This window comes from Triturus cristatus, chromosome 1_1 (assembly GCF_964204655.1).
Source record: "Triturus cristatus chromosome 1_1, aTriCri1.1, whole genome shotgun sequence".
NCBI classification, from domain to species: Eukaryota; Metazoa; Chordata; class Amphibia; order Caudata; family Salamandridae; genus Triturus; species Triturus cristatus.
The window spans coordinates 580,233,371-580,260,190 of record NC_140579.1 but is presented as its reverse complement, the minus strand read 5'-3'; the positions used below and the strand labels follow the sequence as shown (position 1 = coordinate 580,260,190).

Sequence of the window (26,820 nt, the reverse complement as noted above, 5' to 3'; positions counted from 1 at the left end):
TTCAAGCAAGAGCTTTATGCTCTTGGCATAACATCTGGTGCAGGGAGGGAACAAAGTTCAACAGGGACATAATTAAGGACAGGTTAGCACTGGAACATTTCAATAAAATCTCATGGCTAGCATATATGGATAAGCTATTGAAGGAGATCGATAGACCTATCAATGACTAGTCCCGCAGGAATTCTGCAATACAGCAAAAATGAAATTAAAAAGAATTACATGAAGAAACAAAGCCAACAAAGAGCTAGCAGAGAAGAGAAAAAATCAAGCATATCAAGATATATGGCTAGTATGTCGCCGTTTGGTCTACCTGAATATCTAGTTAAAGTTACAAATACCCAGGACAGATTTTACCTGCCAAGGTTACGTTTGGGCACTGTCCATGAACTGGTGGCTTTTCCAAAGCATGAAAGATGGCAGAAAATTGTTTACAGATGCCCATGTGAAGAGAAAACTACCCAGTCCACGATGCACTTTATGCTGTTCTGTAAGTTTTATCGAGATATAAGGAGAATATTTTTACGGCCAATATTTATAGCAAAGAAACTTTTCTTTTATCAGGATGCCATGAATTTTATTTATACCCTCAATAATGAATTAGTATGCCGAGTTGGTGCTGGATATATAACCCTTACAATAAAAAGAAGGAAATCGCTTACATTTTTAGATAACATAGTCTATGAAGCTGATTGAAAGATGATTTTGGGCTGATAATAATTTGTAAAATTTAAGGAAACAAGATGATATTTATTAATTAAGTTCTAACTACTAATTGAATGAGTTTAAATTTGATATAAGATGTAGTATCTATTTCATGTTCTTTTTGGATCTATTGATAGAAGTTTTTATTCTTATAAATGATATTTTCTCTTCGTATTTTATGCACTTTTATGGATCGATAAAAATATTACGAATAAGGTCATTATGATGATAATGAGACTTTACAACCTTAAGTTTCTGTAGAAGTTATTTCTAAGCCAGGGAAAAGTTTTCATATCATTTTTATTGTTGCTGAAAATTGTTGGAGGCTAGGAAGGAGGCAGCAAGTGCTTTTAAAACCATATTATATTTGCAAACACGATGCCCCCACCTGAAGTCCGCGCCAGCCGCGGTCCGTGTAGGTAACAGCGGGGGTGTGGGGTGGGGGGGGCCGGGTAAGGGGGGATTTCGAGGGACGATGCAGAGGGAAAATTAATTATTTATTAATTTTTCTCTCTGCATCGTCACTCGAAATCCCCCCTTACCTGGCCCCTCTGCCTCACCACTGTTACCTGCACGGACCGCGGCTGGTCAGCGCCTGGGGCGGTCGCACTGCCCTAGAGCCACCCTGCTCAAGGGTCCTGTGACCTCAGTGACAGAGTCACTGTCGCTCTAAGGTGTGCTGCTTCATAGGCCTGCCGCAAGACTGGAGGTGAACTTCAGAATGAATTGTGGCGGACAGGCCTTCAAGGTTAACCCACATTTGCCACTGCTAGGGTCCACCTGCTGGTGCTACGACACCAGGGCTTTTAAGATCTTGCGGGGCCTTCTAAGGTCTAGCATGGGAATGTGCTCCCTCAGGGGGAGTGGTCTGGTGGACTGGTCATGAAGGCTGAACCTGGTTCCCCAGTTCAACATTTAGCAGCTCTGACCATAGTGCCACATCCTCTCCTCCACTGAGCACCATACTGCTCCACGGAGAGAAACTTGCAAGGTACTTACCCGCTATAAACACCTGGATGTGACTCAATTCACATTACGCACTAGACGAGCAATATGCTGCCAAAAATAAATAAATTAACATCCTAGAAAAAGCAAACACTCATAGGGAATGCAAGATTAAGTAAAGCATGTGAAATGTTACAGGAAAAACATGGTTACCTTTTTCTTTTTCCACTCATTATTCATAAATTAGTGTGTGCTTTTGCCTGAAAATTTAAGGCCATGACTACAGGGCCCAGAAGGAACCCGTTTCAATGCCCATTGCTTATATCCTTACAAAACGTAAGCGGTATGGATTAAAAAGGCTACATTCGTGAACACACAGCCGCTGTATACATTTTGTTTTCCAATTCACCCATCAAGCAGGTATTTCAGTACCTCCAGGAATAGTGCACTTTCCCACCCACGGAAAACAAAGTAGCGCTTCACTGGCAAACACTGTAAAGTGGCGCTAATGTGTTTAGGTGTGAATAAATCAGTCTGGCCACTTTGCAACCACTCTGTCTTACTTTAGTTAGTTAGTTAGTTATTTTTCATATTTTGAATGTTTTATCTCTCGCCACCCCGAGGCTGCACTTGGACATTGAAAAATGTCAGAAAAAGATGTTTCCAGCAAGTGTTTTTCTTTTTCTTTTTTTGATCCATTTCACAGTGGAGTTAATAAACGAAAGGAGGAAAGAGAAGGTAATACCGGTTTCTTGAAGTCTCGGTTTTCACTAAATGAGGAGTGAGACAGAAAGAGAGCCTGGGAAGAGGGTGAACAAAGAGGGGGGGGGCAGCTACCAGCGCCAGGAGAACTGGACACTGTCCTTGTCTTCTCTGGGCACGAAGGAAAAGACAGAGTCCCTTTTCTTCTCTGCCCGTCTGCAAAAGCGGAGCCTTAACTATCGGCCTTGGCGATTTCTGCTGTCTGGGAGGCATGTTTAAAATAAGAAAGTAGGGGAACGGACTCCATGAAATTAAAGTAGTAGGGGCAGGCCTTGCCCTGCCGATCCCGCCCACTTGGACCACTGCTTGAAATTAGTTTTAAGGTAAAGCAACAGGATAAGTGAATTCCTAGATAGCTTTGCTCCTAGTGCTGCGACCCACTTCCTACCAGCGAACTTTCATGCATCCCTATGATTTATATATTTATAGAGAAACAGGCAGGCTGTTCTGGGGCCAATACTTGGGTGTGAGCTGAAGGGGCTGACCATTTTCCTGAGATTTAACAACATTTTAAAGTGTGCTTTATAAAAAGTGATCCAGTTTTCAGTTATACATGAAGTATGCCTCAGTGATTATGGAGGAAATGACTGCAAGCCCAGAAGTTGAGATATCTGCATTGATTACAATTCCAGTTTTACATTCTGATTGACTCCATCAAACCCAGTAGGTGGTAATATATTCTCAGAAATGTAGGGTTTGTGTTTTGTTTAATTTCACAGACCTTTAAAAATATTGCAAACATTCACTAATGTGGGATCTGTTCAGTCTTAAATTAAACATTCTCTACTTTATTTGCTTACATTTTCCATTGCATGTCTTCCAGAATTTGACATACGAGATTATCCTGACACTAGGGCAGGCGTTTGAGGTGGCTTATCAGTTGGCATTGCAGGCCCAGAAATCAAGATCAGCAGATACCACTGAAACAAAGTCTTCGAAACCAGTGCCCAAACCACGAGCAAGCGTCCGCAGATCCACGGTATGTAGAAGCTCTTAAAGTCCACAGGGCGGAAGAATCATGATTGTATTCAAGTTATATTGTTAACCGTTTTGGTGTAGCAGACACATATGCCATCTTTAGGATAACTGAACCTAGGAGCTTGAGTAACGTGCTACAGAATGATGATCTTCAGGGACTGGTGCCATGAGCTCAAAGGGGTAGTACATCAAGAGGTTCTAAACCACCATGATGTGCTATTGTTGGTCGGTGTCAGCAAGGTCAAAAATGCAGATAGTTCTCCCTCACCTACAGCCTTGGTGAGTTAACTGATAATTTGGTGGCCAGAGCCCATTATTTTGCAGTAATTCCTGGACCGATTGAAGTAAATACATGATAAACACGAGAGACTACACTTCCGCCAGGTCGCACGCATTAAGAGACCGCCTTCTTATCACTTATTAACACCATGGTCCCAGGTGTTAAATAATATTATTGAGTTATGATCTCAGGCAAGCTATAATGTTGTCCTGTGATGATCCCACATTGTAAAGGGATCAAGACGTCCTCGACCCGCTAGATTTTTTTATAATCTAAATTTGGGTGCAGTAGTGCTTTGTTTTGTAATTTAGTGAATTTAAGTGTGTATATGGTTGTTGGTCACTGTTGTTTTGCCTAAAATTGTTTTTTAATTTTTTTCTGTGTTTTCTCTGGTTTTAACACTTGTTTTGAATTACCCTGGCAGGGGTTAGTCTCCTGAAACGGTCCTTTATTGTAAAAATAAAATACTCTTTATTGTCCAATTGGACAATTCCTGGGCTTTCTATTTCTCCCAGAAATATTATACCCAAATATTACCTTTTAGGGGCCTTTGTTCCTTTATCTACATAATACCCTTGGTCACTAATGACTCTTAGGTTTCATTTGTGTCTGACTAATGCCAGAGAATAATTGTCAAAACTTAGGACTCCAAACCCTCCTTTATCTGTTGACAATGTAAACTTTGCTAGCGTAATGTGACGCCGACCATTTCGCCAGATGAGTTTGCCCACCAGGATGTCCAGCAAGTGAAAGAATTTCACTGTTAACAGCAGTGGGAGGTTAGCAAAGTAATAAAGGAAATACAGCAGGATAATCACATTGGAAAGCACTTTTGGGTCTGACACAGGCAACGGGGGTGCCTGCCAAAGTCTAATTTGACACCGGATGACTGAGACCGGCCCCGCAATGATGCAATGAAGTAGATCAGTAGCGTCATGATAAACCGTAATCCCTAGGTATTTGAAGGTCTTTTCTTGCAGGTGAGTATCAAACCCCTCCTCATGTCTCGTCCTTCCTCTGGTACACCAGGCTGTAGAGGAAATACACTTAACTTTTCCCAGTTGACCCACAGGCCAGATGAAGAGGCAAAGGCACACAGAGTAGATGCTATTTCAGCATGGTCACTGGTTGCATCTTTGAGGTATTATTTATTTATTTATTTGGAAATTTTGTATATCGCACAGATACCCCAACGGGGTGTCCCGGCGCTTATGTGAGAGCGGAGGATGTGCCAGAATTCAGAAAATGTTTAACAGAAAAGAAAAGTCTTCACAGCTCTCCGGAAGGGAAGTTCCTCCCGGATAGTTCTAATGGGCAAGGGTAGGTTATTCCAGAGGGAGGAGGCACAGATTTGGAATGTTTTCCCCCCAGATCGAGCTTTTTTGACTCTGGGTGTTAAAAGAAGATGTTTAAAGCTAGAACGAAGAAGTCGAGTATTACTGTAAGGACGAAGGCAAGAAGATAGATGAGCGGAGCCTTTACCATTGATCGCACGATGAGCAAGGGTAAGAGCCTTAAATTCCGCCCTTTTGTGAACTGGAAGCCAATGCAACCTGTGACGATGGGGAGTAATATGTTCACGAAGTGGGAGACCACAAACCAGACAGACATCAGCATTTTGGACTGTCTGAAGACGTCGCTGAAGGCCGCAGGAGAGACCTAGATACAGTCCGTTGGCGTAATCTAGATGGGAAGTAATTAAAGCCTGCACAATAGTTTTCCTAGTATGGCTAGGGAGAAAATTAATACATTTTTTCATCATCCTCATCTTCGAAAAACAGGACACCGCTACTGACTGTACTTGTTTCTGAAAAGAAAGATTGGTATCCCAGATTACTCCGAGATTTTTCACTGAGTCTTTAGGCAAGGGGGGTGAGCTCAGATCAAGTGGCCACCACAGGTTAGGGTCCAGATGCGAAGGCTGATGGAAAAATATGACCTCGGTTTTGCTAGCATTAATCTGGAGGGAGTTATTATCCATCGAGCTAGCGATGTTCCGGAGGCAGTTTTTCAACGGGTCAAAGGTGGAATGGGAGGGGGACTCAAATGAAAACAGAAGCTGTATATCGTCCGCATAAGAAGTGGCCTGGATTCCAGATTGAGTAATGATCTCGGCTAACGGGGAAAAATACACATTAAACAGAAGGGGACTCAGTGAGGAGCCCTGAGGGATGCCCCATCTGAGGGGGCGGTTGTCTGAGGTGAAAGGGGGAGTGAAAACTGCCTGAGTCCGATTGGACAGAAAGGAGGCAAGCCATTCCAAGGCCTTACCTTGAATGCCTTTTGCCTGCAGACGATCAAGGTGGACGGGGTGGGAGACGCTGTCGAATGCGGCCGACAAGTCGTGCAGCACCAACACCGCTCTAGATCCCTCGTCTAACTTCTATCTGATGGCGTAAGCCATCTCTATTAAAGCAGATTCGGTGCTATGACCCGACCTGAAGCCGTGCTGTGAGAAGTGGAAAGCACCATTAATTTCCAAGAAACCAGACAGTTGTCGTTGAACAAGTTTCTCCAGCACTTTAGCTGGGGCGGGGAGCAGGGAGATGGGACGATAGTTAGCTGGTTCAGAGGGGTTTGCGGTTGCTTTTTTGATAATGGGAACCAATCTAGCGTGTTTCCAAGAGTCGGGATAGATACCTGTCCGAAGGGAGTCATTCCAAATTTTATTTAAAAAAGGATTAAGCAATGGGGCAAGGGATTCATACTGTTTAGCCGGCCAAGGGTCCAAAGGGGAACCGGATTTACATTTAAGTAATTCAGCCAGAGAGTGTTCCGGGGTAATCACCTCAAAGTTGGAAAAAACCTTGTCGGGGTTGGAGCTGACCGGACAGGATTTCAGATGGGAAGGGTTGATTTTGCTAGGAAAGGAATTCTGAATTGTAACAATCTTATCCTCAAAGTAACTGGAGAGGTCATTGCAAAGAGACTGGGATACCAAAGGTTGGCGTTTGAGGGCCAAAGGGTCAGTAAAGGCTCTGACAGTGTCAAAAATTACTCTAGAGGAGCCTTGTGCCCGAGTAATTTTCTCCTCCAAGTGGGATCTCTTATGATCTATAATTCTATAATTTTCTTCCTATACTCCTTAAGGGCAGTTTTATATTTAGATTTGCTGTTAGGGGAGTAGGCCCGTCTCCAACTTCTCTCGAGCCGTTTGCAGGTCGTTTTACAGGTACGAAGTTCATCCGAGTACCATGGTGCAGAGGGAGTAGCACGGGAGGATTTAATGGGTCTAATAGGGGCTAGGAGATCCATAGCCGAAGTGATCCAATGGTTGAAGTTAGCCAGTCGAGAATCCAGATCTTTAGCCTCCTCAAGGACGGACCTTGAGAGATGAGGGGCTAGATTCTCGGGGGAAATCACCCTCCAATTCCGACCCACAGAGCTAGACTGAGGTCTAGAGCGGTCCAAGAGGCAAAAGGAGGAGGTATAGTAAATGATCGTCCTCATAAAGTGCTACAGAGTGCAAAGTGCTACAGAGTGCGTCTGGTCGTCAAGGGATTTTCCCCATCAAGCTCCCTCTTCTCATAACCTGTAAGCCAACGTCTCCATGTCCATAATGAAAAGAAGTGGGGACAACATGCAGCCCCGTTTAGTGCCTTTGTGGATATTATGATGTTTGAGACATAGGGTCCAGTTCAAGCTCTCACTGCTGGAACAGTATAGAGAAGTTGCCAAACCCCTAGCGGTCAAGCAGGCAGAAAAGATACAGTCCAAAAAATCTAATGCCTTCAAGTCCAAGACCATGTTTGCACCTAGGGTTTTGTAGTCTGTGTTGAGGTTACTAGTGGCTTATAGTTGAAAACCTCCATTGCATCCCCACCCAGCTTAGGGATAGAGACCAATAGAGCCTTCCAGAGAGAAGGGGGTAGGATCTTGCTCGATAGAGCCTCCGTCTAAAGGTACTCCAGATGTGAAGCTATGATGTCGGGGTAGTGTCAGGATAGGTCCAGCAGAGCTCTAGTGGAAGTCCATCAGGACAAGGACGAGGAGAAAATAGCTTCCTTTATGTATGCCTAAGTTATGGTAGGGTCTAGTTTGCAGCGCTACGCATGAGTGATAAAAGGGAGAGGGAATGCCTTCTAGGAAACATGTTATATTGTTGCTCTTAATGGTGGGAAAAGGAGAATTAATTTCAGCCTGTGTGTAAATATGTATGTCTGTGGCAAGGCGGAGGCAAAGTATTGGTAAATGAGAATGTTCTTGCTTAGCTAGCCAGGCTAAAAAGTCAGCCTCTTTTTGAGTCCAGGTAGCATGAGCAACGTAATTAACACAGTGCAGTTGTTCCAGCAGAGAGATGTGCTTGTCTTGCGCTTCAACTAGTACCTGAATTTCTATCATGCTGTCAGCGGCCCAAGTCTGCAAACAAAGAAGTGTGTCTTTGCATTTCTGAAAGTCTGATTCTATCATGTGTCGAGCTTCAACTACTGCATTTATGCAGTGCCCTCATTGTTCCTTTGAAGGCTTCCCACTCTGCAGGGTGAGCAGCAACTGTTGTGGCTTAAATAAAAAAAAAATCAATGTTTTTTTTCTCAGAGTGGCCTGGAAGGCAGGGTCTTTGATAAGTGTGGGTTGCATTTTCCATGTCGTTATCCGCGAGCACAGACTACCAAAGCAGAGTCCCAGCAGGTTGTGGTCCGCGACACCACGGCCAAAATAGTCCACACAAGTGAACAGCTAGTGTATAGAAGCAGAAGACACAGTTCAGTCCAGCTGTGCATAAACATTGTGCACAGTTACGGTGTAATCGGGTAGCAGCATTATCCGATCATTAAGTTCAAGAGTAGTTAGGCAGCACACTGCTTGAATTTCATCTCTTTTTTTAAAATGCTAAATTGTATCCACCATTGGGCGAGGCACAGATCTTTTGCGAGTGCACCATGTTGGTACCCGGGGGGCCGCCTCAATAGAGAATAAAAAGATTAGCTTATGGGACAGCATGAAGCTTCTGAATCAGTTCACTAGGAATGTGATTGGGTATCTGCCCTCCTTGCCTTCTCCCAGGCCCACCACCCTGATGTTGTTCTCCATGCTCTTCCTTCTATAAACTGCACCCTGCCCTCAGCATCCTCAGCCCTCTAAGTAGCGCACATGATTCATCATGTCAGACACCTGCCTGTGTGTTTCTGTAGTATGCAGTTGCCAGTGGCGTAACGAAACTTGAGGGGGCCCCCCTGCAAAGTACATGGAGGGGGCCCCCCATTCTCCGCGCCAGTCAAAAGTCTCAGGCCAGCGACCCGCCATACTGGAGGAGCTCACCCCAGCCATAAAAAAGGATTCTGGTTCTTACATTGGTCACATCCACCCTTTCATCGGGCGATTTACATACATCAGTAAATACTGCTGCTGTGCCCTCCAGCAAAGTTATATAACACTGCCTCCAGCCGGCCCACCAAACACATCCTCCAACTTGATGACCCACCTTCAAGCGAAGCCCGCTCAGTTAACCACCTCCAAACACAGACCACTGCCTTCGTGCCTGCTACTAACGCAGCCATTAACTCTACTCTCACCCGCACGAAACCCGCAGTTATGCTTCTCCGCCCGCCTTTAAAACCACCCCTCGGATGTCACTGTGAACCCGTGGCCCCCGCCCACTGCTCCCCTGTCCACCACCGACAGAAAGACAGGTCCCCATCTAATCACTGCCTACCAGTACAGACAGAGCCTTTCAGCTGCTGCCCTCGCCAATGCCACTGTAGTAAAACATGTTAAACAATCTCTTCAACTGACCACCCCAAAACAGTTCTTCCTGCCAGCCTCTACGGCACCAAAGCCGTTCCTGCTACGTTTCATCCTGTGCATGGTGCATGCAATAATATTAAATGTACAAAGGGTCTGATTTTTGTTTCCTCACGGCAACATTAATTTACACTATGTTCCCAACTAAACCATACCTCCTGTCAAAGGCAAACCTGATCCCATGTGTAGCACCAGTCAGCAAGTACCCCATGGACAAACACCAGAGAGAATGCGCGATTCATGTAATTAAATCTCCAATGACAAAGTAGCATTTCTCCACCCACTGTCAGCCCAGCAAAGTCTGAAACCGCACAGTAGCCATCAATACTGGCATTTCCACTTCCTTTCAATGGCAGCTCCTGATACATATACCTATGACTTCTGGGCGGGATCTACCACAGACCACAGCATTCTTTGTCTCCATAAGACTAACCGAATGCGGTCGGTGAACGCTTCTCTTCCCCCTTCCTTACTAATAACTAATGGAGGATAACAATAAAAAAAATATATAGTATTTTCTTATGCAAATAGCGTATCAAGCACTTGCTGCCCACAGTCCTCACCGGATCCACACATATCAATATTCTGCTATCGCACCTTCCTGTCAACCGTATTATTATATGGAGATGTTTTTATCCCTTCTGTGAACTGGGAAAAGCAATACCTTGCACAAAAACAAGTCCCTTTAAAACCTTTTCTACTTATACAGGCTAGCAAAGCACTTACTTGTTTTAGTAACTGTTGTTGTAAAGCAAACAGGTAACTCATTCTAGGATTGGAATTACTGCTTAGAAGTGTGGAAGTTAATACTGTGACCTAGGATGATATTTTGCATGTCTGCCAGACACTAATTCTTCCCTGCATGCGCACACAATGCAACAATACACTTTAGCTTAACAAAGTGTTCAGAAATGTACCCAAAGGTAAAGAATATTATTTTTCCAAAGAAAAATAGACAATTGTCAACTGTATACCCCATGATATAAATGCCTTAGCATGCACAGCTTGTCCAAATCTATGCCACCTAATTCTACCACACACAGCACATTTGAACATCTCATAATTCCATGCCACACAATTAAACTATAATTCCATGCCATACAATTCAACTATAAATAACTTAACTCTACAACATTCCATACCACATAATTACAATCCTAAAAATTAAAGAACACATATTTCCAATCACTCCATACCACATAATTCCACATCACATAATAACATTCCACACAAATTAATACCACTCCAAACCACATAATTACACTCCACACAACATATTTACACTCGACTCCAAAACACATAATTACCCTCCACAAAATACAACTCTGCAACATGCTGCATAATGCCACTCAGCACAATTATACACCTCACCATGCCACATAATTCCACACATCACACAATTCCACAATTCAGCCCCACACAATTCATCACACAACATAATTACACCCCACATAATACCACTCAGCACCACATAACTAACCTGCACATAATTAAGCTCTACTCCATTTTGTATAAATACACTCCACATAAATTCAGTCTATGCCACGTAGCAACACTCCACATAACTACACTTCACACCATGCCTCATAATACCACTCAACATAATTTTCACTCAACACCGCACACTTCCACGTCACAATTCAACTCTACACATTTCCATTCCACACCACATAATTCAACATCAAACTACATAAATCAAACCAACAACACAATTACACAACACACCACATACAACCAATCTACACCACAGAATTCTACATCATGCTACAATATTTAACAGCACACCACATAAGTCAACTCCCCCACATACCACTCCACAACACAAAATAGCATTCCAGATAATCCCACTCCAAAACACACAATCCCACTCCATGAGATACAATCCCACTCCATGACACACAATCCCACTCCACATAATTCCAGTACACTAAAAACCACATAATTACACTGTACACCATGCCACATTATTTCACTACACAGATCCAATCCACACAACATCTAACAATTCCAATCCAAACCACATATGTCCACTTGACACCACACACATTTACTCCACTCCAAACAGAAAATGCATATGTAAAATACATTGTCCTTTACAACGTCAATAGCTCAAACTCTCACAAATGTGAGACCAATTGCATTGCAAATGCTTGTTTACATTCCAATGCGTCCCAGCAGATCCTGTTCCTGGAGGTGCCAACATTCTCCTGGCCCTGTCAGCATTGTGCTGCCTCGTCGGAGGCGCAGCATCCCATAACACAATACAAGGCAATACTCTACAAAAACATGCAAATAGGGATGGTTCCTTCTACTGTTTTATATCCTCAGGTCGCAAACTATCTGGAAAAGACTCCTCCCACTATATTCCTAAAAGCCTGCATCAACACCTGACCTTGAGTTAAAGTTATTGTTACCTCTCCTTACTGTCCACCCTCATCTTCCCTAAAGGTTCATGTCTGCCTGACAGATTTTCTACTACTCTATTTATGCCAATTGTCACACCTCATTTCACAGCTCACACTCTCGTTCTTTGAAATCATATCCCTGCAACCTAAAAATACTTAATCTTCTCTAGACTATCTATACTCGTCACAAAGCGTTTCTATGCCTCGTTCAGGGGTGGTAAGTGCAATTTAAATGTAAATACAAAAATAAAGTACCATCATACATATTGCTTCAGGATGCACACATCCAACAAACCTTCCATATCTGACGGAATTTGTGCATGGGGAACAGATGTTTTACAACTTTCAGTTGGAACACAATGGAGGCTTGACTTTCTTTTTACAGAGCTGGCGACAAAGATCATCGCCCAGATAATAGACAACTTTTGATATTATGTAGGTTCCATCTCTGAGAGAACTTTCTCAGTGGCATGTTTCTTTTTCCAGAGATAAGGAAGTTAACTCACTCTCTCCAAACTGAAATGCTTCAGTTCTCAGCGCTGTTTTCAAATCATTGATAGTGGAAAGTTAAAACAAATGGGGTTGTCACACTGCTCCTACTTCTGGCGACCACTACAAGTACCTTACTATGCAAGTCAAGATAAAACAGAGAAAACAATGTAATGCGTGAGCTTTGTACAATGTGCAATTACAATGACTCCTCACACACCACCGCACCCTACAGATCCCCCGCCGCTGCTGGGGCAAAGTCACCGAAGAACAACTACAGACAAGCCTCGCACTCAACCCACCGACCAACCCCACCAACCCCGACGATGGTGCACTCACCCTCGGACGCTGGATGAACGACTGCGCCAACACCTTAGCCCCGCTGAAAATGCCCGCCAACAGAGACACCAGCAAAAGAGCCAGCTGGGTCACCCCGGAACTCCTCACTTCAAAGCGCACCTGCCGGAAATTGGAGAACATATGGCACAGCAACAAGACGCCGGACAGCCGCGCTGCCCACAAAGACGCCATCCGCAACCACCACCACCACCACCTCATCAGGAACGCCAAAAGGACCTCCTTCTCAGACCGCCTTGACAACAACGCACACAACAGCAAGGAGCTCTTCAACATTGTGAAGGAACTCTCCAACCCCAGCTCCAGCGCCAACGACATCCCGCCATCGCAAGCCCTATGCGACTCCCTCGCCACCTTCTTTCACCGCAAGATCACTGACATCCATGACAGCTTCAACCCCCGGACAACCCCTACAGGCCTCGTCACGCCAGACCCACCGCACCCCACCAACCACGACTCCCAGACAACCTGGGCCAACGTGAGCATCGAGGACACAATTAAGACCATGGGCACAATCCACTCCAGATCCCCGTCCGACCCTCTCCCACACCACATCTTCAACAAAGCCGGCAGGTCCATCGCACCCCACCTGCGCAACATTATCAACCTCTCCTTCGAGACCGCTACCTTCCCTGAGAACTGGAAGCACGCAGAGATCAACGCCGTACTGAAGAAACCCAAGGCGGATCCGAGCGACCTCAAGAACCTCCGGCCCATCTCCCTGCTTCCGTTCCCAGGTCATCGAGAAGATAGTTAACATTCACCTCGAAGACAACAACATCCTGGACCTCTCCCAATCAGGTTTCCGCAGCAACCACAGCACCGAGACCGCCCTCATCGACGGCACAGACGACATCAGGATCGTACTAGGCAACGGCGAGATGGCGGCCCTCATCCTCCTGGATCTCTCCGCCGCCTTCGACACCGTCTGCCACGGCACACTATGCACGCGCCTCCACGACGCAGGGATCCGTGACATTTTCCTTTGACTGGACCACCTTCTTCCTCACCGGCAGAACTCAGAAAGTCCGCCTCCCCCGTTCCGATCCGAAGCCTCCGAGATCATCTGCGGCGTCCCACAAGGTTCCTCCCTCAGCCCGACGCTGTTCAACATCTACATGGCACCACTAGCACGCATCGCCCGACAGCACGACCTCAACATAATCTACGCCGACGACACCCAGCTGATCCTCTCCCTCACCAAGGACCCTCTCACCGCCAAATCCAACCTCCACCAGGGAATGAAGGCCGTCGCCGACTGGATGAAGGAAAGCCGTCTTAAGCTGAACTCAGACAAGACGGAGATCCTCATCCTCGGGCCCAACCCCTCAGCATGAGACGACTCCTGGTGGCCCGCATCACTGGGGACACTCCCCGGCCCCTACCAACCACGCACGCAACCTGGGAGTCATCCTCGACTCAAAACTCACCATGACCAAACAAGTCAATGCAGTCTCCTTCACCTGCTTCAACACCCTCCGCATGCTCCGCAAAATCTACAGATGGATCCCGACAAACACGAGGAAAACAGTCACCCACGCCCCAGCCTGCAGCAGACTCGACTACGGAAACGCTCTCTACGCCGGAGCCTCGTCCAAGCTCATCAACAGACTGCAAAGAATCCAGAACACCTCTGCACGTCTGATCCTCGACATCCCGCGCCGCGACCACATCACCCCCCACCTCAGGAACCTACACTGGCTCCCCGTCGACAGAAGGATCTCCTTCAAGCTCCTGATCCACGCATACAAGGCACTCCACAAAACCGGCCCAGCCTACCTCAACAGCCGACTCTCCTTCTACGTACCCAACAGGAAACACGCCCTGGCCACGGTCCCGCGCATCTGTAGAGCCACATCCGGAGGCAGGTCCTTCTCCCACCGCGCCGCCAAGACCTGGAACACCCTCCCCCTCAACCTACGACAAACCGAAGACCTGCTAACCTTCAGGAGACAACTCAAGACCTGGCTCTTCGACCAGTAGTTGCAGCTCCTCTCCCCCCCGCAGCACCTTGAAACCCTCACGGGTATGTAGTGCGCTTTACAAATGATTTGAATGATTGATTGATTGACCAAGATTTTGTGAGAAAGAGATGGAAAAGTTTGGGTCTCATAACAGATTGCATAACAAATAATCCTGGTTTACTTCCTGATTTGAATGAACGCTCTCAGGAAATGAGTCGCGCCTTTTATGTCAAGTAAGGGTAGACATTCACATGGCAGCCAAGTTTCAAAATGTTAAACTGGGGGAATATGGTGTAGACAGCAACAGATTGTCCGAAAACGGGACATACATGCATGTGGTCGGTCATTCATTAGCCATCCGAATTACACCTGAGGCGCTATGATACCTCAACACCACTGTTATCTACACAAAGCTGAGCAGGTATAAGTGAGAGGTAAAAAAGAATGTATGCAATACAATTATTAATTTCGCTATGCAAGATGCCGCGCTGACCGCTACTGTGCGCTTTAACACTACAGCAGAGTAATTAATAACAGAGCTCTTTCCAAATCAACTGGTTAAAGACTTGAGAGGCTGGCAGCCGAGGAGCTCTTTTCACAGTTGTTATTTAGGCACTTGGTACTCCTCACCGTGTTGGAGCGTCGCACACTGAAGCACTTAGGCCTAGAGGTGGGTAGGCAACTTATATCTGGGGCCGGGCTCTGGGTCAGCTCCAGGTTCTCGTGGAACCTCGAGCCCAAACAAGCCAAGTTTTCACATGGTTCTGTCTGCCACCTTCGCTCTACCGTAGCTCACAAAGTTTAAAACAAAGCATTAACAGTTGTGGTAAAAAGAAAACCGATGCCCCTTTAGTGGTTGACTTGTACAAAGTGAAACCAGAAAGCCCGGGATGAATCTCAGCTTCCCCACTTAACCACACTGTATTCTCAGGCAAATATTTTTTATCATTCCCCTTTCTTCATTACCTCTCAATATAAACCTATAATGTAACTTATTAATGTCAAACCTGTCTCATGTCAAAGAAATGCACTATTTTAATTTTGAAGAGAATGTACTATATTTTGAATGACGGTAACATTTCCAGGGCTCGGCTCGTGCAAGAGCTCTAAGCCAACCCAGACCCTTGGCTCGACACTCCCCTGTTAATTTGTTGGCGTGCCACTGTCCACCTCTACTTAGACCCAAGGCTGGAACGTCGAAGACCGACCCACTGATAACACACATCATCCACAGGCACAGAACGGAAAACATCAGTGTTGACTTAAATCATTCATTTTAAGGACTGGATACCCCCTCCCATCCCATGAGCCCGTCAACTGTACTGCACATGAAACCATCTGGTGGGGCCTTAGTCAGGATACCCCGGCCTCACAAGAGCTCAAAAGCTCGGCAGTTCTGACATGAGTTAAACACCTCGTGGCAGCAGCATGTGTCAGTTCACCACTGCTGACCGAGAGGTTAAGGGCAGAGCGTGTTTCTGTCACTCGCCAAAAGAACAGCTTGGAGCAGAAGTTGGCCGTCTGTAGGGGGGTGGGTTTCTCGTCACTGGCTGTGGCTTCCATGCTCCATGCTCCTTAAGCAAGAGCAGCAGCCCGGTCAGCTGTAGTGTACCAAGCAGCGAGGGAACAGGGAAGTGTTTACTTTACACACAACTAGCCCCGGAGAGGCAGCCAGGAGAGCCACCAGTTCCTGTCTCAATGCTCTGAGATTAACGTCCCTTCTCAGAGGTTGTTTTCCTTTGGGGAATGCTCTCTCTGGGGCCCCCACCCTTGTTCTGGACTCTGACTGAAGAGAAACAATGCAAGTTGTTTCATTATTTCTCTTCAGTCCCGGGACAGCGGAAAGAGCTCCGAGCAGGCTGCTTTAGAGGCTGCTTTAGTGCAAGAGACATACAGCTCGCTTCAGATGAGCTGAGGGGGCCCCCTTCACGTACTGAAGTCTGGGGGCCCCCCCGCACCGCGGGGGCTGCGGGGGTGTTTGTTACGCCCCTGGCAGTTGCATTTCTTTCAGGGTACGATTTATTTGGGTAACCATTTCAACCAATGTTTTGTGTTCATCTCCGAGTATTCTAAGTTCCACCACCACCGAGTCTGTCTAGGTTTCCAAAGAGAGGACCTTGAGCTTTCTATAGCTGCAGTTATCAGTTTGGCCATCGTCTCAAAAGAGGTGGTCTTCTCACATGCTGTGGTACCAGGAGTAAGGGCAAGAACAAGAGGTCTGGGAGACTGCAACAGAGCAGAGGCTGCCCATCTTGCAGTCAGTGAACGAGGGTGATGAAGATGCCCAAGACTGGGATCTGACGCCCGTGATGAAAGTCAGCTTCGCTCAGGCCGCTTACAGCTGTGGTGCTGGCAGAACACAGCTATAGCACAAGCAGCCTGATTAGGGCAGCTTCTTTCCTGGTCGTATCACAGTACAACGAAATCAAGCCTATCAAGTAGCGGTAGCCCCAAGGAAGTACATAGTCTCAGAGCTTGTCTATCCTCAGCACTCCTGCCCACGGGTTCTTAGCAGTCAAGGCTCACCATATGAGTGGCATTTAAAAGTGTGCCAAGGCACCACTACCGCTGTGTAGTAGTACACAAGGCATCTCGGCACCCCTGCCATCTCTCAGCCCATCCATTTGTGAAAGCAGTGTGGCAGGTGTCAGTGGAGACCTGTCATGAGGCCCAGCAGGAGTGCAGCACAGAAGCTCCCAGGCTGTGCAGAAAGCGGGAGGGGAAAAGGGAGCAATCTCACAAGTTAGATGGTCTTCAGAAGGGCTCCCCCAGGCCAACCCTCAAGGCTCACAGCGACTCCAGAAGGGTGTTCAGTTCAACATCCGGCGCCGAGCTGCCCTCATCCAGGGTCCTCTATGTTAGGGAAGGGTCCCCCCATCCTTCTTGGCTTAGGCGGTTTCCCCTTTGTCACAACCAGGAGCACAGAAAGCTAAGGGGTCGCTGTGAACTGCAGGACCAGCTACAAGGGTGGCGTCAGGTGCTGACAAGTCGCGACGTAAGGTGGGCTACAATCTGGACCCCAGAGGGGTCTCGACCCTCCATCCAGCTGCCTTTCATGCCTGGACTCTTCTGGCTGTCTCCAGCCTCAGAAACCGGACAGGACAGTAACCGGGCCCTGCTCACTCTGATTTGGGCACAACACAGGTGCAAGCGCGCAGGAGAGATCAATCAGGCGTGGTAATCTAGTAAACTATAAGGCAATGATGCCTCAGGCCCAACTTGTAAACAACCATGCGGCCGCAAGGCCGGATCGCACTATGCAGTCACATTCTGGCCCACCAAGGCAACATCCTCCATTGTCTCGTGCGTCAAGGAACACAGGACATACGTTCCCAACCTGGATGGTGCCTGAGGGCAGAGAAGTTAAGGCAGATTGTAGGGCAGTGGTGGCAGAGCTTCTCAAAACGGCCGCCATCTTGCCCAGCATAGTCATGCCCCTCATGTATTTTCCATCTTTAGGAACCACACTGAGGCAGGAAAGTGTTTTACAAACTAATCAAGGGTACAGCCCAACAATATGACCCGAACCGTATAACTTCCCCCTTCCATCGACCTTGCCTGGTTGTGGCACTGATATTTTCAAGCCTTTTGTCACTTACCTAGGTATTGCTACTCTGCGTTTGGGGCCGAATTGCTAACATTTTGTCTTCTAGATCTTCATTTACATATACTTTGATCACTGTCTTCTGTCCAAACAGGAATCGCGAGAGTAGTCTAGTCAGATACAGTTTCATTGAGTAAACTGAAATTATTGATTCTGAAGCAAGATTTCATTTTCCCAAGGTTTGCAATTATCTGGGCAGCAGGATCTAATGCCCCAACCAGAAATACTCTGCGTATAGGTATGGATAATGTAAGGTTTGTGTTTGAGAAATTACAACCTTCAGTTTGTCTTTAAGTTATTTTTGAGCCACGAAGATCCTTTGAATATTTCTAGAAGTTTCTCCTTGAAATAGATTTTAAGCCAAAGTGACAGGAGATGTGAATTCATAGATAGCTGTGTCCATCAAGCTTTTGAGATATTTCATGTCCTGGAACTTCAAAAAGCCACACGGGTCTCAGCTGTTGCTTCTTAGCAGTTCTCTTCAAGGGCATGGCCATCCAGTCCATACAGAGCATGAAGTTTGTCAGAGGCCAAGAAACCGGCTCAAGCTCCGCCCCGGAAAAGGAGCAGATCTTCCCATACGCACAACATTTCAAGAGGACTATGAGGAGAGCTTTCCCTTTCATTGGAGCTTTGAAGTGGTCTAACAGTATTGAGGAGATGTCATATCAACTTAGAGTCAAGCTGGAGCACTTCCATTCTGACATCATTGGGCATTATCCAGTCAAGAATATTCATGTTTGATGTCTGCACAACTTTTGAAAAGTTGACTGGAGCTACTGCCAAGCTCAATGTCTCCTGCTTGGCCTCTAGTTCCAGTGTTATAAGGTTTTCTGGAACTCATGAACAAGTCCCTCTATTCGTGAGGAGTAACCGCTGCCAGACTACAGTGTAGCATCAGAGGTATAAAATTTGTTTCCTTTACCGTCCTCTTCTTTCTTAACCCATAGACATGTTGAGCAATCTGGGCTTGAAGGTCTAGGTTACCTCTTCTATCATAATGACAAGAGCAAGAGATATGGCCTTGCAGTGAAGGTGTATGTTTGGACAAATAACCATCATGGCTAGTCCACAGTTACACCCTATCTCTGTTTTTGTGCATATTGCAATGCACTGTTTTTTCTGCCCGGCAGCCTTGCACCTCAAGACCGGTTCTTGATTCTCCATTTGTGATTGTGCTCCTGGAGGGAGGGTTACACCTGAATAGTAACCCACTTCATAGTGAAGAGTGATTGCTGTCCTCTCTGCAGACTCGGGAAGGACTGACGGCAGATGGCAACTTCAAAGTATTTGCAAGAAAGCACATAGTATTTCTGATGTTCCTTGCTCTCAGTCAACAGTACTAGTACCTTCAGTTTAAATCTGGATTCCTGAAAGAGAGCTCCCATCAGAAAATACTAGATTTTCAAATATATGGGCGTTCCATAATACATCAGTACAAAGGATCTAATAGTAGCTCTGTTAGGGAGCAATCGCAAGAGCATATCTTTCAAATTGAAATTCTTTCAGCATTGCCTTTCTCTTTTCAAAAAATATCCTCGTCCTGTGGGCAGACAGACCTTGAATGGCTTTCTGACTAATCTGTTCATCTGGTATGCTGCAGTACAGGATATCCATAAAGATCTGGAGAATCCGTAATGCTAGAGATCAGGAAAGCTGGTAAGAGAAAATTACAAAATTAACCATAAATCTTAAGATCTCGTTCCTAAGTGGAACTTGAACACAAAAATGTGTTAAAGAGGGACTTTTCCAGTCTCGCGTACATTCGCCCGGAAGCCTCGGCATGGATGGTCTAGGGAGTTTGCATGGATAACCTGACAACTCAAGGAACTCGGTCTTAGAAATGTAAACGCACCTAAGTATGCTGATGGCTGTCAATCAAGCATTCAAAGCTTTTCTTCAATAAATATATTTTGGACAGTTGTGATGCAAACAACACGACTACCCTGTACTAGCTGAGCAAGTAGTGTGAGAGCTTTGACCGTTGCAAAGGATGTTCAAGTAGTGCGACAATGGCACATAGCATGAGGCTTTAATAACACAACACTCTCCCATGTGTGGATAATGTGAATTCAGACATCTAGTGGTGATCATTTCAGTAGAACACAAATAGGCTTGATTTAGGGGGCTGTGGGTGCAAAGGGTCCCATATAGATATTTTTGCCACCGCAAGAAACACAAATTTTGAAGACTTTGGTTTCAGGTTTCTGATTAATGGTTCTAACCACAGATTCTGATTGATACTTCTAATCACAGCTTCCTTACCTTGTGAATATTCCCCTAGGTGTCAGACTGGATCTGGAAACATTAAGGCCATACTCCTGCCCACCAGTAGGTGGATTTGTACGGCTCCCCACTGACGTCGTTCTGCTCCTTATGTGAGAAACAGAGGCACATATAAGTTCCACCCATGCTTGCTGATGTCCGTTCTATTCTTTTAGCGTCTTGAGATGTGGATCCTGAGCTCCTCTGGTCACAGTTGTCTACTTGGAAGTCAGGTCCATCGATATGTGCCTTTTGTCCGTTCAGTCCTGCTAAACCTTTAGTTTGAACGTGCCCACAGACCCACCACCTGAGGAGGTACTGCTTTGGTATCAATTCAAGGTGAGGAATCTGCGGTTAGAAATATTTCATCTGAAGAACAAGTTACTTACCTTCGATAACACTCTTTCTGGTGGTTCAACTATCTAACTGCAGATTCTTCACGAGCCCTCGTCCTCCTCGTTCTATGGAATGGACTGTTTTTCTATCTAAAAATATCTGCAAACGGTCAGATGAGCTTTGTATCTGAGGGCATGGACAAGCCTTTGAAAGCAACTCACGTCAGTGCGCCAAAGTGACGCTAATATCAGGCCCTGCTTGTCCCTTGCAGAGCAAAATGATGTTGGTGCAGTGCCACACAATGCCACCTACCGCCATACAGGAGTACTTCTTTTGAGTTTCTAGTTCTAGTCTGACACCTGGGGGAGTATTCATAATGTGAGTAATCTGCAGTTATATTATCCACCCAAAAAGGAATTACTGAAGGTAAGTAACTTGTTAATCTGCAACTCATCTCAAAATTATCCCGTCAGCATTTTCTTTTATATCACCCTCTTTCCTGTTAAGGTATTCCTAAGGTCGCAAAATCCAGAATGACAATGATCCTAATTACCATGCTTGGCCCCACTGTTGTTGATTTCATGACTGCATTTGTCATTCAAGAAATTGCTCTGCTGACTGCCTTTCCAGTCTAGGCTACAGAGCAGCATCTTCATTGGTACACGTGCCTGGCTTCGAATTATCTACTAGATAGGCCGTTAATGTCAATTCCAGCCAGACACCCTACAACTAAGTTATATTTTGCTTTAAAGTGGAGTAGGTCTGCAGATGATGTTGAGATAATGTTGATTCTAAAACATCTGTTACTAGTCCAATTCTAGTGTAATGTGTTTTCATAATAATTTGCATGATTGTTATTACAGCAATATAGTCCATATCTTTGCCATTTGAGAGTTAAATGTAGCTCTCTCTAAATTGATGGGTCTTCTATTTAAACCAATGCTTAAATCTGAATTTAGCAACTCAAAAATAGCTTTATTTTTTTAATGATAATTGAATCAGCAAGACACAAATACTGCCTCTGTGTTCAGATGAACCGAATACTCTGTTCAATGCTAATAAAGTGCATATACAAACTCATCCCTCAATCAGTATGAACATTATGTTCGATTTTCTTATTCATTTTTTTGATGCTGTTCGATCACACAGGCTTACTAGCACCAAGCAGCGTATAACCATATATATTTGTGTGTAAACAGAAGGGCAACGAGCCCCTTCGAAGTAGGTTTAGAGCTCATTTGACCAGTTGTCATGTTCCAATCCCTTTATGTGGTAGCTGGGAGACAGGAGGTTTCAAAATTACTAGAAAAATATGAATATTTCCATAACGGACCAAATGAACTGGTGTCTATGTGGTCCCACATAGACACCTCACAGACTTTGAGCTCTCTTCAGGACACAAACTCCTAATAGTGCCATGTGGCACATGTACAGCCAATCAACTTTTCTCCAATCTACAAATATCTTTCATTAGAACAATTGAAAAGGGTAATTATTAAAACAAATATATATTTTTTATTTTATTTCCAATGTACATGAATATCATAAGCCTTCATAAAGGGAAACCGCCAGCCCCTGTCGGCAGAGACATGAGAATGTGTTTGGAAATAGTGATTAAGATCCCATACGTAGCCTTGCTGTCAAACTGTATTTTTGTGCTCTGGAACAGCCTACCTACTTTAAAGTAAATGTCCTGTTTCTCTGAGGTTGCTACCTGTCTATTCTTGCTTGATCTTTTGCTGTTTTTTTTAGGAGATGCATGTTTTGTAACAACCATGATTGCAAACTTGAGAGGAAACAGTTTTTCAAAACCTAGCAGAATTCTCTTTAAAGAACATGTTCCAGCTCATGGGTTTATGCAGAGATAGTATACAATTCATGAATTTAATGTCTGCCCATGATGAACAACTGTGATTAAAAGTAAATAACTATTTCATATTAAGCATAACATTAATTTTTACTTCCCATTCTCACACTGCCATGCTTTTTGACCTCCTGGCTAGGTCCCTTTAAGCATTGATATTTTATTAGAGACTATAATTTACAAACACATTAAAAAGAGTGGAGGTACATTACTGAAAGGCATAGCATGTAAAATGGTACTATAGATATTATAATTTTTCCACATGTTTTTTAAGCTCCTCTTTTGTTGGGATTTATAATAGAAATAGATTAGAAAGGTTAACCATATGTCCTTTGAAGTAATACTAAAATTCCAAGTGTTGTCTTTAGCCTATCTTTGTTTTACTTGCAGGATAGGAAGGCACAAACAAGGTTTTTGTCCCTTCCTATCCTGCATGGTCTCAGCATCTGTATCTTTATCCCCTTTAGTACTTTCTTTTCTGCTCTTCATAACTATTCTCTCACTCTTACCATTTAGATTGCTGCCCTTCACTTACTCTCTTTTTATGTAACTGCTACCACTTTATTCTCAGTGCCACCTAGCAGAATGAAGTGTGGTATGTGAATCTCTTCCACATAATATGAATGTTTTACTACATCTAGTGATGTCTTTTTTTCTACTGTTAGATGAGTGTTGACTGAATCTGTTATCATGTTGCTGAATTTTCTCTTTCCCAGATGGAGCATCCAGATTCGGACCATGATTATCGCCCTCATGCTGGTGTCTCCTGGGTGGTGGAACCCAAGCAAGATCCCAAGAGGAGCCTGAGCACTAAGTATGAGACCACAATCTTCTGAGAGCGTGTGCCCATGTTGAACATCGCTGCCTGTCTTCACTTCCCTTTCCCTTCTCTGTACTGGCCATCCTTTCTGAGTGGTTCAGGCAGGTGGAAAAAGAGAACCCTCCGCACAGGTTGGCTCCTGCCGACTCTGTGCTTGTTTGCCTGCTTCCAGCACTTCAGTAATAGGGCGACACCATCTGGAGAGAACGAGGACGGGGCACTCCATGGTATACATTTGTTGACATCTTTGTGATTTTCGCTGAAAAAGTCATGGCATATCCAGGCCTTCCAACTCCCAATCTGGGGCTATTACTTGAAAACTTGTGTAAAAGGCTGCTCTGAGCAGGACAGCCTCTGCTTTTGTTCTGAGCCGTTGCAGTGTGCTGTCTCAACAAAATGTCTTTGTCTTGTTCACCCTCATCTTTTAGAATCAACACGCAGCACTGTGATCAGCTGTAAAATTTGTCAGTGGATCCCCGATCGGTACCCACTAACTTATGTCGTCCGTCATGCACTGCAGAGCAGGGGCCAGGATTTCAGTTTGCTCTGCCTCACCTGCTCATTGGGCATTGTTGATTAGGTCATTTGGATGAGGATACTGCCATGGCTGAGAGGCTGTTGAGTTATATGTAGGCACTCTAGGAACACGGAGGGTGGGAGTAGAAAGAGCTATTTCGAACCTGTCCCAGTTAAAATATTTTCTTTGGTGTGTCCTCCTTTTATAACTGGTTATAGACGAAAAAGAAACCACCTTAAAAAAAAAAAAAGAAATTGAAGTAGGTAAATTATCTAGTCAATGAAGATATTTAAACAACTGTTGGAGATTGCTATTATGTTCCAAAAGATGGTTCAGCTTCTGAAAGTTATAATATCACCTTGTTAAAGTTTCCACTACTCAAAAAAGTAAGTTCAATATAATTGAACAGTTCTGTGTTTCTTTCTAAACATTTCTCTACAAAATGGAATTACATTTCTGGGCGTTACATGCATCAGTGTATATGGAGAGCTTCCAAAACAACTTAATTTGCTGTATTATTGAAGTCTGTTTTAAGCCGGGAAAATACTGTTTATCCACTACTTTGCAACAAGTTAACTGCTGGAGCTTTTTGGGATTCACCATATTCATTTTGCTGCTCGTGCTTCTTTCTTTTTTAAATTGTTTCTTGTTAGAATTTTTCCTCAACATGAATGATAGTTTTTTTTTCTCGTTTAGCGTGTCTGTCTGATAAATAAAAAGGAAAAATGAAAGGCTCAAACCTCTTTAAAGCCACATATCAGTCATGGAAGACCACCTAACTAACCGTCACTGCCTCACGTCTGAGATTAGACACAAATTTGGAATCCCTGCAAATTTGTTCCCTTGCTGACAGGACAACCAGGTTAGTAAAGTAAATAAGGCTGCTTTTGTGGGCATACAGGGCGAGAAAAGTCCAAATGGAAAAGGAAAAGCTTTTTTTCAATGTCATGCAGTAGTCCATCTTGGAGAATATCTCTGGGTCTTGTGGTGTTGAAGAACTGAATCTTGTTACACAGGTTAAGCTCTTCCCATTTATACTCCATGTCAATACTGTCTGGCCATCTGCCCAGGTCTTTTGGCATCAACTTGGAAAAAGGCTTGACTCTATAAACTTGGTGGCTAGCAAGAGGTTGTAGACAGTGCTAGATACTTTGTACCAACAGTGCCTCTCTGAGCTAGTCCCTCTGTGGCTGAAGCTCTGTCCTCTTGTGCCTTAATTTTACACATGAAACACTGTTTCTCCATCATAGGAGCTTAATTAGACTATATAAATATTAGGATACCTAGGACACTTTACAAAAATAATTATAACTTTCCAAAAATATTTTAAACTTTGGTATTCAAAAAACGTTCGCACACAATTGTTTTAAACCAAATAATTTGAAAATATAGTATAAGCAAGTTTTGCTGCCTAAAATACTTGTTTCAAATGAAAAATAAGGAAATGGATTTAAAGCTCCACTAAAGATTAATTTGTTAGTCTCTCTCTTAGGTATGCTACATCAAACTCCCACAGTGCACTACTGTGCATATTACTGTCCATTTTTACATTCTGGTGAGCTAGATCTCCAAGCCTTCTTTTCGAATTTTATACATGTTAAATTGTGAATTGTAAAGCAGTTATTTCTTTGTATTCAACATGTTTTGCTTACTATCATGTAATATTTGTTATTTTGGGGGTTGAACTACTGGCTTCCATATGTGTGTGTCAGCTGCTGTCTACCAAAATTCTGGATCTTTGAGAAGAGCCCTATCTGCAGTGGGCAAAGGTTCAAATTAACGTGTCACGTGTATTTTTGGCCAAACACTCCCACTATACAGTGTGTTTTACTAACCAAAAGATGTAAAAAAAAACTAAGGGAAAAAGCAAAAATGTATTTGCACCATAAAATGTGAGCTTTCACGATGTGCTCCATGTCTTCATTTGAGATAAGCACATTTATGGTTCCACCCCATCAAGAGGGTCAGGCATTGAACTTACTGTTTGTAGGATCTTTCTGATGATAAATCTGACACTGTCTGCAGTCCCTCAGACAAGACATCATCAGTCCTGCAATTTTAATATATCTGTTTGCCATTGAGAGGCTCACCAGTGAAGATCTACTCATTAAGACATCTTTTGATTCCTCACTTGCACTCTACATCTTTAAAACCTTACTGTGTTCGTTATCCTCGGCAAACATTGTGAGTGTCAATGAGAAGATAAGCCTCAAATATCATTAGGGATATGAGCGATAGCCTTGAGAGTTTACAAAAACGTGGACGCCCTAAATACGGAGAGAGGCTCACTGAAACATTACTGTATGTAGATGAAATGCTGATAATATCAAACCCTATCACTTCCGTCCCTGCAATACTTGAATACTTAGAATTCAGCAAGGTGTCAGGCTTTAACGCAAATTGTAGCAAATCAATTGACACGTGTATCTCAAAGTACAGTGAAGATTTAAAATGATTAGTTGGCCAGTCAAGATGAACTTCGTACGTAACATAATTAGGCATAACCACAACGAAACGTAGAACTTCCAGTCAAATTGTAGCTATTGTAAATGAAATACCCAATTAAATACATCCTGTATCTGTTATGATTAGGGAAAAACTTTCTATTACTCATCTACAAATAAGCAACAAGAAAGCTGGATTCTGTTTGCCTGTTAGGAAATGTGTCAACAGCTTCTTATTGCAACAAGCAAATGGAATGTTTAGGAAACATGGCAAGAATGATGAAATCCCCAAGTAGACCATAAATGAAAAGAATCAGTTTTTGAGTTTTCATTGGACTTTTTCATT

At 44.3% G+C, this 26,820-nt stretch overlaps 1 protein-coding gene across 19 annotated transcripts in view; it reads left to right on the top strand.

The window, feature by feature from the left end:
- The window catches only part of ANKS1A (ankyrin repeat and sterile alpha motif domain containing 1A), a 1,389,901-nt gene that overhangs the window by 1,348,455 nt on the left and 14,626 nt on the right, over window positions 1–26,820 (top strand). For 10 of the 19 annotated variants that reach the window (XM_085645452.1, XM_085645474.1, XM_085645372.1 and 7 more), the window contains 3 exons: window positions 3,233–3,388; window positions 23,410–23,507; window positions 23,615–25,352. In XM_085645452.1, the coding sequence (XP_085501578.1) occupies window positions 3,233–3,388; window positions 23,410–23,507; window positions 23,615–23,696 (336 nt within the window). In that variant the 3' untranslated portion in view covers window positions 23,697–25,352. Of the gene's footprint in view, window positions 1–3,232; window positions 3,389–23,409; window positions 25,353–26,820 lie in introns of those variants that run through there. The other 9 variants (XM_085645485.1, XM_085645421.1, XM_085645414.1 and 6 more) reach the window with 3 other exon arrangements.